General features: G+C 29.9%; 1 protein-coding gene across 1 annotated transcript in view; it reads right to left on the bottom strand.

Annotated features, from left to right (window-relative positions):
• The window catches only part of LOC127714240 (TBC domain-containing protein kinase-like protein), a 36,755-nt gene extending 22,514 nt beyond the window's left edge, over positions 1 to 14,241 (bottom strand). The window contains exons 1-13 of the mRNA XM_052220281.1: positions 14,139 to 14,241; positions 13,033 to 13,258; positions 12,566 to 12,638; positions 12,068 to 12,182; positions 11,229 to 11,302; positions 9,270 to 9,417; positions 8,719 to 8,788; positions 5,764 to 5,819; positions 4,488 to 4,549; positions 3,947 to 4,004; positions 3,445 to 3,538; positions 1,627 to 1,753; positions 440 to 539 (exon numbers count right to left, since the gene is read on the bottom strand). Of these exons, the coding sequence (XP_052076241.1) occupies positions 440 to 539; positions 1,627 to 1,753; positions 3,445 to 3,538; positions 3,947 to 4,004; positions 4,488 to 4,549; positions 5,764 to 5,819; positions 8,719 to 8,788; positions 9,270 to 9,417; positions 11,229 to 11,302; positions 12,068 to 12,182; positions 12,566 to 12,638; positions 13,033 to 13,225 (1,170 nt within the window). The 5' untranslated portion in view covers positions 13,226 to 13,258; positions 14,139 to 14,241. The remainder of the gene's footprint in view (positions 1 to 439; positions 540 to 1,626; positions 1,754 to 3,444; positions 3,539 to 3,946; positions 4,005 to 4,487; positions 4,550 to 5,763; positions 5,820 to 8,718; positions 8,789 to 9,269; positions 9,418 to 11,228; positions 11,303 to 12,067; positions 12,183 to 12,565; positions 12,639 to 13,032; positions 13,259 to 14,138) is intronic.
• Positions 14,242 to 14,278: the final 37 nt, after the last annotated feature.

The following is a 14,278-nucleotide window of genomic DNA, read 5'->3' as shown; positions in this document are numbered from 1 at the left end:
TCAACTAAAAAATCCATAATAAATTACTGATTGCCAACAATTCATGATAAAACATGAAAACAAAATTTGACATTTCAGAATATAAACAGTTCATGATAAAAAGCAGATATTTAACAATATTATAAACTATGGATGATTTCAAAATCTAATAAACAGTGGATGATTTTATAATGTCTACTCCAGAAATGAGATTCATTACCACACAACTGAATGGATATCCATTCTTTACAGTAGCCAGTAGTTATGGACATGGATTTGTCTTTAATATATCTTAAGGGTTGTATATTTGTTATGATCTTTTCTTATTTTAGACAGCAAAATTGAAAATTTTAAATTGCGATTTTGAAAACATTAAAAATTTCTTAAATAATACATCCAATATTCTGCTGTTCCAGTTATTGAAGATTGTCATTTTTTTTTTACAAAAATGTTTTCTTACATTTCTAAGTTGTTCCTGAGACAGTATAACAATGGTGTTGTCCAGTAACTCAGCTCTATCTCTTTTCTGTCCAAATACATCACCATCACCAGTGCAAAAGCTGTAAAATATGACATGAAACCAGTGTAGGTATTATGTTTTATTTTGTTTGATTTTATTTTACAACAGTTTGTTTCATAAAACAATTTTACAGAACCTCTGACAAATTATTGTCATGGCAAATTTGGAGAAGTTTAAAAAACACAAAACGCAAGGTACACACTCCTAACCTTAATTACCTGGTATATGTAATGCAAAAAAAAATAACCTTATCTTGATCTTTCTGCAATTTTGTTGACTTAAACACTTTAGTGATACTGGCCTATTCACCTATCTCGAGTTGTTTTTATGAATGAGTTACACCGCTTGACCTGGGTCAATTGGCATGAATGACATCATCGAAAGAATCAGTTCTTACTGTGACATATTAACATAAGCATTGTGACATAGGAAATTTGCGGGAAAGAGCACAAATTCAAAAGTCATCTATACAGGAACTTCAAACAACCCCTTTTTCTGTTGGCCTTTGTTTAATTCTTGATGGGAAAATATAGTGAGGAACCTTGTTAGTGGTTGTCTTTTGTTTTGTCTTAACGTCTTTTTTGTCATTTAAGGAATATGATGTCAGATATTTGATATCTCTTTTCTAGACTCGTGTTATTCAGAGTTTGACAAACTGTGTAGACACCTCTCTGTTAGTGAAGATCATATGGTGACCTGCAGATGTATTTTAGTCTTTGTGTTTAGGGTTTACTGTCCCATTGACATATACACTACTCTTTTTATTCATGTCTATTATATCTTAAAGGTGTTAATTTCAATACAAACAAGGAAATCAGTTTCTTATGTTTTTTTTCATAAGCTTTTACATAGATTATTTACTCTGACTTACTTTGGTATCAATGTAACACATGGTTTTGTTTTGACTAGACCATGTGACTTGAGGACTCCCTCTGAGTCTCCTCTGGCTAACCTCTTGAGGTAGTACATGTCATACATCGATTTTTTAGTATGACTTACTTTCGTATTAATGTAACAGGTGGTTTTGTTTTGACTAGACCCTGTGACTTGAGGACTCCCTCTAAATCTCCTCCGGCTAACCTCCTGAGGTAGTACATGTCATACATCTATTATTTAGTCTGACTTACTTTGGTATTAATGTAACAGGTGGTTTTGTTTTGACTAGACCCTGTGACTTGAGGACTCCCTCTAAATCTCCTCCTGCTAACCTCCAGAGGTAGTACACCTCATCCATACTTCTTTCTGATAAATGATCTATTAAAAAATAAATAAGTTTCAGGTTACCATTGTGTTACCGGTATCTGAAATAGTCAATTTTTCATAACTGATCTATTCCACTGAAATATCTTTTGTATTTCATTAATCTACATGTTTTTTTTAACGACCCATCTGAATAATTCTACTTTCACTGAAACAATTTTTTTATAAATAAAAAAAGCATATACTTTGAACATTTATTCATGGATAAGGCCAGGGTTTTTTAATTTGTTGGTTTACAGAATTGCTCACCCTATTTTTCTGATTTTCAGAAAAAAATCAAAATTGACATTTCATGCTTTTTTATTCCTGCCGACCCTAACAAATACATTGTGCCTGAAATATAAATACAAATATCTGTGTAATAACTTTTTTCTTTTTCCTAAAGTTGAACACATTATTTTAGCATGTTAAAACAGTTCTAAAAGAATAAAAATCTAAAAATAATCCATAGTGTTTCTGTGCCTAAAAATAGACAATCAAAATTGACTTTGAAATGTTATTTATGCAAATAATTTTGCAAAAGGAAACCTTTGTAAAAAGTCAATTACAATTAGTTTGTTTTCCTTTTTTTTTTTTAATACTGTAAGATTTTTCATCTCATAGATGAAATGGACTCGTCCAAACATGATGGACGTTAATTTAAAAGTAACAGATATCCACAAACTATTTGGAATTTCCTTGTTATAGATTGAAAAAAAAAGTTAGCCCATTTGGATAACAAAAGTGAGATTGCCTACAAAATGATGAAACTGATATCCTCGTTTTTCCATTGGACAGACTTTTATTTCACATATTTTCGTGATTGAAGCTCATTTTTCACTACTTTTCCTGAAAGTTGATAAAAAGCAACAAGTAACTGTTTTTTTTTTTCATTCTTGAAATGACAATTTATTTCCTGTTTGTCCATGGACATACTCCTTTTTTAAAAACTTATGTGATGATGGTATGCATTGTACATTTAAAACAGCTGTACAATAATTTTTGGAACTAAAAATTAAGAAAAAGCATATCAAAATTTTTGTTAGTAAGCTGAAATATTTATCAAATTTATACATATTTCTGTCTTGTAAATTTTTTTTTTTTTTCAACCCTCGACCCGACTTTTTCACATACAAAATCCGTAAACCAACAAATTAAAAACCTGGCCTATATAAAGTTATGACAATTCAAGAAATAAGTTAGTAATGATCTTAAAAACAGACAGCTATTGAGGTATTTGCTAAAAAAAATTAAATATATTAAATATATTTACAGATGCAATTATTTATGTATGATGCTGTTGTTCAATTAGAAATATGCTGGAACATCCGGGTGAGCTAAATTTCATCAATACTTTCAAGTGAATTATTACCAGATTTCCTTTTTCTTGTCTTTTTGTAAAACAATCTTTTAGTGTTTGCACCTAAGATCATTGGTTTATATATTGATATTAAATAATTTCTAGTGGTAAATACTAAATGCATATTAAAGAGAACAAATGTAAATGTCTAATAAATATACTATGCTTTGTACTACATCTATGTGCTTAGTCTATATACAAGCTAAGAAAATAACACTCTGCAGAAAGACATGTCAATCTACCTAAAAACATTACTGAGTTCCAGCCAAAGGAAGCCATACCATTCTACCTATAAACCAAATTATTAAGTTTGAGTCAACCAGTTCTTAAAATTATAGACAAGTACCTTCAGTGTATCCATTTTCATCATAAGGAGACAATTCCAAATCTTTGCTCCTTAACTGAACAGTAAACATTCTAAATCCATTCTTATGTGGCTTCTAAAAAATAACATAAGAAGTTTTACAATTGCTATTATATACCAATGCAAGGTAGTCACATTTGCTCTCTGTAAACTAAAATTACTGTGAATGCATTCAATATCATAAGTACAAACTCTAAAGATGAAAAAAAAGTTGAATTTTGAGAATTATAATCCGACAAAATCTAACAATTTTAAGACTGAGTTTTTCTAATTCAGAATTGACACTTGTTTCTAGTTTACACAGAATTATATTAGACAAGTTTCAAGTTCAAAGAGAATTTTGTTTATATCTTGATTCTGTCCATACTGCAGATAAAATTATATTTATGTCTCCACTACTGTGACTTTTGTCGCATGAACAAAAACATGAAACTCTCAGAGTTCAAATGTACTGTAGAACAATTAGTCCAAAAACAAATCTTACCTTATTAGTATTATGTTCACTGAAGACTTTATGCTGTAATAAAGATTCTGGAGATGGTCTGTGGGAAAAAACAAATTTGATATGAAATGCTAAATAGTTATATATATTATCAGTAGTTTCTGTGAAATAAACTTTGATGCAATAATTTAGAGTGTCTCATGTGTAAAATGTAGGCCTAAATGTTGAACTGTTGTATATAATTCCTCCATTTTGTGCATACACTGAATAATAGATTTCTTCCCATTATTCATATGAAATGCAAAAATGTTTAGCATCTCATGTTGACAAATGTACAGATGAAGTATTCCCATCCATAGCAGGTGGCCAAAAATGCAAAGGTTCACAAAACATATGGACATTCAAAATCCTATCTTTAAATTTACAGATTATTAATTTTTAAATATATATGATATGTATTCAGTCTAACACAAAGTTCAAACATAGCAAAATTGAACATACTTTGCATTCCTTATGCATATAAAGCTTGCATCAACATGTAAGTGTTGATAACTTTTTTCAAACTATAAATAAAAGTTCTTACCTTTCTTTGGAATTAACTATCAAACAGTTTCTTATGAAATCTAAAACTCCTTCTGGCAAAACCTGTGAAAATATAAAATAACGGGTTATAAAAAAATAATAGTTTTCAGCTTTATTCTTTCTACTTACTGAAGGTAAATTAGATATTACAAACTGAATTATGTCTACTTATATTTTTAATTAATAGTAAATTTCACACATTTCATATCTCTTGTTACCAGATAAAGTAATAAGAATAAATACATTATACACATTTAAAATTCATTTCAATGTTGAATATGTTTTAAATATTTCCTTATTCTTAAAAATTGACTTTCAGACTTTCATAATCAATGAACATATCTGGCATTATATAGTCTCAATTTAAGTTAACCTTTAATATGCAACTACCCAACTTTATATTTCTGAGAACTAGTCTTTTTTTCCCTTGTTCAAGTTGTTGGTCATCATGTAGGGAACTGGACTGTGAAGGTTATATAGTTGTGTGTTTTACTTTATGACATATGGTCTAAATAGGCAAAGGGGTGTTTGCACACACATAACACTCCACCATATTTTGTAACAAATGAAATTGGTATTGAAAATATCTCAATATCCCTGTTCCCAATGCTATGAACTGTTCTTTTCCCAATGCTATGAACTGTTCTTTTCCCAATGCTATGAACTGTTCTTCTACTTATTTATCAGATTCACACAGCTTAGTTATTCAACAATACTGTCTTTTATTTTATCATTATGAAGGCATGACAGAGTATGATATTGACTCTTTTCCATTTCCATAATGGCTCTTTATCAAGTTAGTAGCTAATGAATACAAACCAGGATGATGGTGGAACATACATTAACACCTGTCTTGCCATTAAATCTCATCAAAGACAAAACACAACTTTTTGAGAATTTAATAAACAGACATCAAGCTGACAATAGTTTCTTACAACTTATCCAAATCCAAGGTGAAGAGATGATCCTAATTAAGTACATTACACAAGGAAAATAAACCTGCTATGAAATGATAAAGTAATTTATTCTAAAACTTGTCTTTTCACAAACATATTTTTTTAGTTTTAGACATCAATACAAAATTATTTCTAATGTATGATATTAAGACAAAATTATTTCTAGTACATGACATAAACACAAAATTATGTTTAATCCATGACATAAACACACAATTATTTCTAATCCATGACATAAACACACACAAGCACCTTTTCTATGGGAAATACTAAAAATTATCCAAACAGCTCATGACATTGTTTTTAAATACACAATCTTACCTTAATTTTATCCTGCAAGTTGTATTCTTCTGTATAAAAGTCAAAAGGATGCTTTCCTATAAACAATAATACTAAGTTTATGATTTCCATTAAAAAAGACAAATTTTCATTTGAAACAAAGAGATTCACACAAAGAAAAGTTTATTACGGATGTGATATCTGCAAATATTTAAAAAAAAAAAATCACCAATAACATGCTACAAAAAGTTGTTTCAGAGCTATATTCCAGATTAGAAAGCTTTCCTTAGCATTAGGAAAGTCATGAAAAAATGTTCAACTTGCCAATTTACATGCTGTTGTGAAATTACAAAACCCCATTTTTTTCTCATGAAAGAAATTTATCATGCATAGTTGCCAACTCACATGATATTCGCGTGTAATACACGCTTTTTCAACGGTTTACACGCGAGGATTTTGTCACATGGCTTGTACACACTTTTCGCCACTTTACACGCTATTACACGCTTTTTCGTTGTTTTGATTTTTTTGGTCGTTAGTGAGATAGCAATTCACAGGAGTTTTCATTAATAGACGATAAAAACCGAGAATTTCAAAACTTGTTATGTCACCATTGTTTATTTGCGATATGGACGAACAACAAAAGGCCACAGACCACAATTAAATTCTCTATTCTAACGTTCTTTATAACGTTTTGTTTCATTAAAAAAAATGCACCGATTCTTTTTGTCAAATATTTTGTGTGTGTAAAGTACAGTACTAGTCCAAACATATATCAAACATTCAGAAATACTGCTCTCCAGCATCTTACAAATTTAGACAATACACATCCATACCCCTATGGACAAGTCAAGAGATGTTCCGAAAACTGTAAATATCACCTTTTTGCACCTGGCCTAATCACTCTTTCCATATCAAAATCAGTTAAAATACAACATCCAAAAGTTTATTTCACCTCTCATCTTTCATTTCCATCCAAAAAAATCTATAAAATGAGTGAGGAAGGGAAAGAAAAAAATTAAGAAAAAATACACTCTAATTAAAAGGAACTATATTCGTGGGCAACGAAAAGTGGGATCATTAATTGTGGTCTTTGGCCAAAAGCCCTTCAGTTCAGGTAAGTTTGTAAGTAGGTTTTAAGATTTTGTTACTTCTTTCTCTCAAATTCACTTTGGGGAAATGTCCAGCAGAAAGTGGTCACTTTCTGGACCTGTACTGTCGTCTAAAGCGCTGAGTGCTAAGCGAAAACGATACCAGTGTACGTACCAAAAAAGTTGGGAGTCCGTGTTAAAATCAAAAGAAAGTGATCGAGGGCCGAACAATGCATTGTGCACCCTATGTTACTCTCATATTCATATTTGGTCATCTGCAAACATTATCAATCATTTGCAATCATAACAACATGTGTGAGAGGACATGAGGATGTACTATTTGATAAAGCATTCAATGGTATTCAAATTATATTTTTTTTCTTTTTCAGTTTCAAATCTAGCCAACAGATTTCCACAGGCCATATGGGAAGGGAATATCACAAAACTGTTGGATCAGTTCTCTGAGTACCAGCTGTCTTTTGATGAACTACCCAGTTTTAACATGACAATAGCAACATATATAATTTGTGGGGAGCAATGGCAGACATAGATGACATTTTTAATGGCAAAAAAAACCCATTATATATATGACATTATTTCAAAGCTTGCTATTTAAACATTAAAGCTATTTTAGTTTTGCCAAATAACAATTCTGACTGTGAGAGAGCATTTTCAATTATAAAGAAGTTTACACTGAATTCAGATCAGAACTCAATGATATATTGTGTGCCTTGTTATCATGTAAATTTAACAAAACTGGCAGTTATTTTGTATATTTGCCTAGTAGTGTTGTTTTGAAAGCAGCAAAAACAGGCCACTGTTGAATGCAATAAAAGTTTACAGTAGAATATTGTTGTTTTATATTAACAAATTTGTATAATTTTCATACTAAAAAGTCTGCAACTACATCACACGTTTTCACACGCTTTTTGACATGTCATGTCATGTCATGACATGATTTTTCATTGTCAGAGGTTGGCAAGTATGAATTTATGTTCATCAGGTTACTTAATGACAAAAAATTCTAATTGGACAACTTTTATAGAACTTTCACAAATACTATATTTTGTTGAACAATAACAACGTTTTTATAAAACCTATAAAGTCAGCCTCATCCAAATATTTTTTGTAACTGGTCACTTCCAATTTTCCTTCTTTAAATAGCTACCATAAAAAACTAATTAATAATGAAAACTAAATCACACAGGCAGACTTCCAGTTAACCTAAATATAAAAAAATAACTCAAATTCATATAATAAAAATTAATTAATAATTTCTGTTCAAAGGGAAATAACTCAAATTCATATAATAAAAATAATTTTTTCTACTGAAAGGTCTACAACTCAACAACGAGAACAGCTGAAATCGTAACAATTGAACTTGACCTTCATTTAGTCACAGGAAACAACATATCTAAATCTGAAACGATTTTGTCAAAGCGTTTTCATGTAAATGAAAGGACACTGTTTGGCAACGGCACGCCCGCCCAAATCAATAACCGTTTTTTCTTTCAAAAATCAGGTTAATAAAAGGAGATGTGGGTAATAAAGTTCAATAAAATTACAATTAAACTGTACTAAAATTCAGTTACCTAAATGAAGCCTTTCCACTGTCAAAGCAAATTATATTTTAACAAGTGTCTTCTTTTTTAGATATCTCTTGATAAAATTTAAACTGACTGGACTAGTTTCAAGAAAATATGAAAAAGATACAGGTGTTTTTGCAGAAGACAGTTCTGAGCTAACTTTTAGGTTAAAAATGTTTATTTTGGTGTGTGTTTTTTTCTTTGGACTCTTTGTTGGATTTAAGTGAAAAAATCATATTAGAAACAAGAATAATCTTAAATTTCTGCTCCCACAGTGTAATTTATTAACTGTAAATTTACTTTTTTGCTTGATACTTTACCTTCATTTAAGAACTCTACTGTCCTATAAATTTTCTGTGGATTAGATAGACCTTCCCATAAATCAACATTCTGAAATGCAAAAATTAAAACTGGCTTTTTTATTTGCTTTCATAAAATCTAATATCCTACATAATCATGACATTGGAAAATTTATCTAGTTTCTCTTTTTTATTACTTTCAAAGAACAGTCAATTGTTTTTTTTAACTTTTTCAAAGTCTTCCTCAGTTTATAATATCTTAAGTAGATATAAGAAGATGTGGTATGAGTGCCAATGAGACAACTCTCCATCCAAGTCACAATTTATAAAAGTTCAGTGTTTGCTTTGTGAGGTTTAATTTCATTTTTAATTCAGTGGCACAGTTTCAAGTTTTATTTATGTGGGAAATCTGTCAGGATACTGGGGACAAACCTGGACTTTTGGTGAGTACCTAATAAACCCTACCATATACTAGTAGGGAGAGATAACCATGTTAAGTTTTGGAAATATTTCAATCAATGGAAGATGACTATATTTCTAATCAAAAACTGTATACTGATAAACAAACTTACAGTAAAAACCTCTAACAAGATAACCCCTAGAGACCAGACATCTGTTTTAGGACCACAAGGATCTGTAACTACAGTTTCTGTATCAGCATGTTCATCTGTTTCTATTGGACAATCACATAACACTTCAGGTGGCATATACTCTGGAAGTCTATATATACAAATGAAGTTCAGAGAGCATATACATTTAAAATTATTACTGTAATTTCAGACATTATTACATGGTTTTCATTATTGCGAATAATGCGACTGGGTGAGTATTGCAAAAATAACTCGCATTATGATATCTGATACATATATCTGTATGCAGATTTTCTGGAAATTGCAATAATTAATCTCACATTTTTGTCCTTTCTTCAAAAATCGTGATAATAAATGCATGCAATAATTTCTAAATTTACAGTAACTAGTCTAGAAAATACTGGTTTCCAAGTCTTGAACATAACATTCTAAGATTGATTTTGGAACTGTACAACCAAAGAATAAATCATAACAGGAAAGATATTACATAGAAACTGAACTCTGCTTTCAATTGAAATGACCTGTATAAATAATCTAAATTGTTGACATGTACATCCAACATGATCATAACACATCAAAGTGTACAAGTACAGTTAGGGTAATATCTTTTTTTTTTAATAGTTTCATTTGATTTGAAAAAAAAACAAAATCATCTAATGTGAAAATTAGTTGTATGATGTGTACATTGACAAATGGTTTGCATAAATAATATAAACTCTTACCTCTAATAATGTGGAAATAAAACTACCCCTGAAAATTTCCCTGTTTACAGAACATCAATTTTAACTAGAGAAACTGTGAGCAAAACTCTCTAAATGGTATCCTGCCCGTTGTAAAGTTCATTATTTAGTAAGGGAAACCCCAGAAATATCTAAGATAAAAAAATAAAATAGGTGGTGCACAATGGCATTATATGGTGAAGATTCTGATAAAAAGTCATCAAATTCAGATTTGGGGTTTTGGAGGAGAAGGCCTAGTTGATATAAATGTGTACTATAGCCGACTATACAGTATGGGTTTTTCTCATCATACCACATCTCCTTATTTTTATATAGTGTGTACTTGATTTTCTTAAGGAAACTATTAAAATGATTCTGATGAAAAAAAAAGAAAAAAAAGGAGGATACAAAATTGTCACCCCTAATAAAGTAATTGCAAAGTCCATTCTTTGGTAAGGGAAACCCCAAAAAAGTATGGGTTTTTCTCATCATACCACATCTCCTTATTTTTATATAGTGTTTACTTGATTTTCTTAAGGAAACTATTAAAATGATTCTGATAAAAAAAGAAAAAAAAGGAGGATACAAAATTGTCACCCCTAATAAAGTAATGGCAAAGTCCATTCTTTGGTAAGGGAAACCCCAAAAAAGTATGGGTTTTTCTCATCATACCACATCTCCTTATTTTTATATAGTGTTTACTTGATTTTCTTAAGGAAACTATTAAAATGATTCTGATAAAAAAAGAAAAAAAAGGAGGATACAAAATTGTCACCCCTAATAAAGTAATGGCAAAGTCCATTCTTTGGTAAGGGAGTCCCAAAAATAAACTTGGACCAAAAAATAAATAAGAAGTACAATAGCATTATTTGTTAAAGTTTGTAAGAAAGTTTCATTTTATTATGATAAGGGGAGTAGGAAGAGAAGTGAATAAAAATTTGTACTATAGTGTGCAGATAAAACTATGGGTAGGTCCATGTAATTCATCATAAAGTAAACCCCAAAAATCATTTAGATGAAGAATGAAATAAGAGGTGCAATTTCATCATGTGAGTAAGAACCAGTGAAATTTTCACAAAATTCTGTCATGTGATTCAAGAGCAGTTGCAGATACATATGTGGGACAAAAAATACATACAAAAAGACATCTGAAGAACAAATAGATGTATGAATGAAAGAACAAATGGTCAGAAATATTATATGCATAAAAATAGCTAATTACCCTATTGGAAATGAAACATTAGCACCATATTCTGTAACATGATACAATCCATACTCTGACAACTTCACATTACCCTGAGAATAAAATGCATTTCATTAAAGTGGTATTAGTATGATTTAAATGATACATTCTGTCATTCTGACAACACATTTGAAGTTATGTAATTGTACTAAAATAAAAGTTGCAATACCCTCAGGCCAAGTTGACCTTGAGCAGTTTTGTATTTACAATTTGATGATCACACAAACATTTTATATATTTAGTTTCCAAAATCTAAAGTCTCAACAATCCCTGCTGAAAATTAATGTGTCATGCATTCTTAAAGTGGTAACATATTTTTATTAAAAGGTGTTATTGCCCTTTGATTGAAGCAATTAAATATCAACAGTCTTTTATAAAAAGTTTAAATATCTAACTCAACTTCAATTATTATAACAATATTTCCATATCTAAACTAGTATTGCTAGAATGAAGTCATTTTTGTTTAAATATTTAAATCCACTGATTCAAAAATTTGACATTGATGATTATACTTCAGTCCTGTCAAAATTCACTGACACATCAGTTATTAGGTAGAAATGACTATGAAGGTTTTATAATTGATGCTTCAAATTCCTTTTATTCCACATAAGATAAAATAAAATAGCAATTTAAATATTTGATTGGTCAACATTAGGATGGGTTGTTGTCTCATTGTTGTATATACACCACATCTTCTTAAACTTTTATTTATACCGTCCCATGTGACACTGAACAAAATCATAATGTCCCCTAATTAAATTCCCTTTATTCCAATTTATCTAATAATACAGTAAATAACAATCAATGAATAAAGTTACCTTTGTATCAAATAATATATTAGATTTAGACAAATTTCTATGTGTAATGGATTTCCTATTGAGATACACCAAGCCCTCTAGCACTTCATATGCCAAGGTCAGTAATTCTTCAACACTGAAATTAAATGTATGCATGTACATATCATTCACAGAAATGTAAAGTTTATCATATTTTGCCTCTTTTGGAAGTGAAAATCATTTGTTAGTAACCCATTGTTTCTTGCAGGATTTGTAAAGAAAAATAATAATTGGTTGAACCTTATACTATGCACAACAAAGCAGACTTTTAGACTACTACTAATTTTGTATGATTTCAGTTCAGGGAATAATTTTGTAAATGAAAGATCATTTTATATTGATAGGTACATTTGACAGTTTGAGCTTGTTGATAATTTGCTATTATACGTTACAACAGACTATTGTAACATGATTTCAAATCATAGTTATTTCAAACATTTTTTTCATATAATGATTATTTTCTTTTCTCTTTTTTCTTACCTTGCATATTTTCCTGTTTTGCCAATTTTAAGTAAGTTATCTGTATAGTATTCTGATACAACTATTAATCTTTCTGAAATATAAATTTGCAAATAAAAACAATGAGAAATACTACTTGCAATGACATTTATAATTACTAGATAATTACATAAATACTATTTAGTCTAGAGTTTTAATAAATGTATATTATAAAATTTCCTTTTTTTGCATATAAATACCGGTATATCATATATATGTATATATAACTGTTTAGCATAAATTCTAACTTCTTAGTTTAGACTATCTAGGGGATACTTGTCAATGAGAAAGGTACAATGATAGTTATATGAAGGTCATATTCAAGATATGAAAAGAGGGGATATATATGTAGATACACATATCACAATCTCTGGTCCGTAGTGGACATTTGCAATTATATTACAACTCTTTATATTAACAGATGTTTTCAAATTTTAGACAATTCTTACCATGCCTGCCTTTACTAATGTCTATGTATCTACACAACCTGGGATGATGTATAGTTGTCAATCCTTGAAATCGACCAAGTATTTTTATTGAGTTTGGAGTCAATGGAAGTCCATTAGATCCACATTTGTCATTTGGATGACTTTTAGCAAAGAAAGTTGTTACACCAAAATCTGCTTTCCCTAATTCTGTCATTTTGAGCTTGAGCTAAGCATAAGATAATCACACCTAAAAAAATAAATAAAAGGTCCATCAGTTTTATTTTGATGCAAATACTTCATTGGACATACTTAAACTATTTGATGCTTTTCATCAATGAAATATAAAAGTTACATATGATATTAAAAATAAGCCTGCAACAATGCACCAGAGTTAATGTGCAGGTTACATTACATGTATCTGGTAATTTTCTTGCTCCTCATGTTTAAAAAAACAGTTGAATAAACTGATGTTGTAGTCCTTGTATCCCATCTTTGTAACAAAATTTTATTCTATTATTTTATTAACTAATCACAGTGCCCGTATTAAGGCAGAATTTTATTACAGCTTAATTATGACTACAAGACAAAACATACTATAATACTAAACATGATTTGAATAAAACATTGAACATATATACATTTTTTTAAAGAATATAACATTAAAAGAAAGATGAAAGATACCTAAGGGACATTCAAACTCATTAAGCTTCAATCTGACTGGCTATCTCATGGAGAGAGTGCCAATAAAAATCCTGGTTTTGTGACACTTTTTTATAATACAAAGTGCTAGGGTCCTAGCGAGTGGAGAATTGATCACAGGGAGGGACTTAATTATTTTAGGTATTCTTGTTTCATGCAAAACTCCAGCCTCAGATCAACTCTCTCCAAGCACGTCATATTTGATAATTGTAATAAAATGGTGATTTTTTTCCAGAGAATATCATCTGCTGTTGATGTTGGACAAGAAAATATCCGTTGACCCATATAGTCAAAGTAAATATAAGTTTGGGGGAGGTGACAATATGTAAAATGATGAACATTCTGTCATTCATTCCATGCTTCACTAAAAAATGCGTTGTAATTATGGAGATGTCTCAACAACGTGATATATTTCAATAAATATTTACCATTGACACATCTTTTTCAGAAGTGAATTGAATACTGATAAATAAATTCTCATTTAGCTTGTTCATCATCAGTATCAAATCGAAAGTAGAACGACCTTCACACTGAAAAAGATTAAGGTAAAACTTAGTTTCGGATTTCT

The sequence above is a fragment of the Mytilus californianus genome, unplaced genomic scaffold (genome assembly GCF_021869535.1).
Source record: "Mytilus californianus isolate M0D057914Y unplaced genomic scaffold, xbMytCali1.0.p SCAF_9, whole genome shotgun sequence".
NCBI classification, from domain to species: Eukaryota; Metazoa; Mollusca; class Bivalvia; order Mytilida; family Mytilidae; genus Mytilus; species Mytilus californianus.
This window is presented reverse-complemented; position numbering and strand designations above follow the sequence as displayed.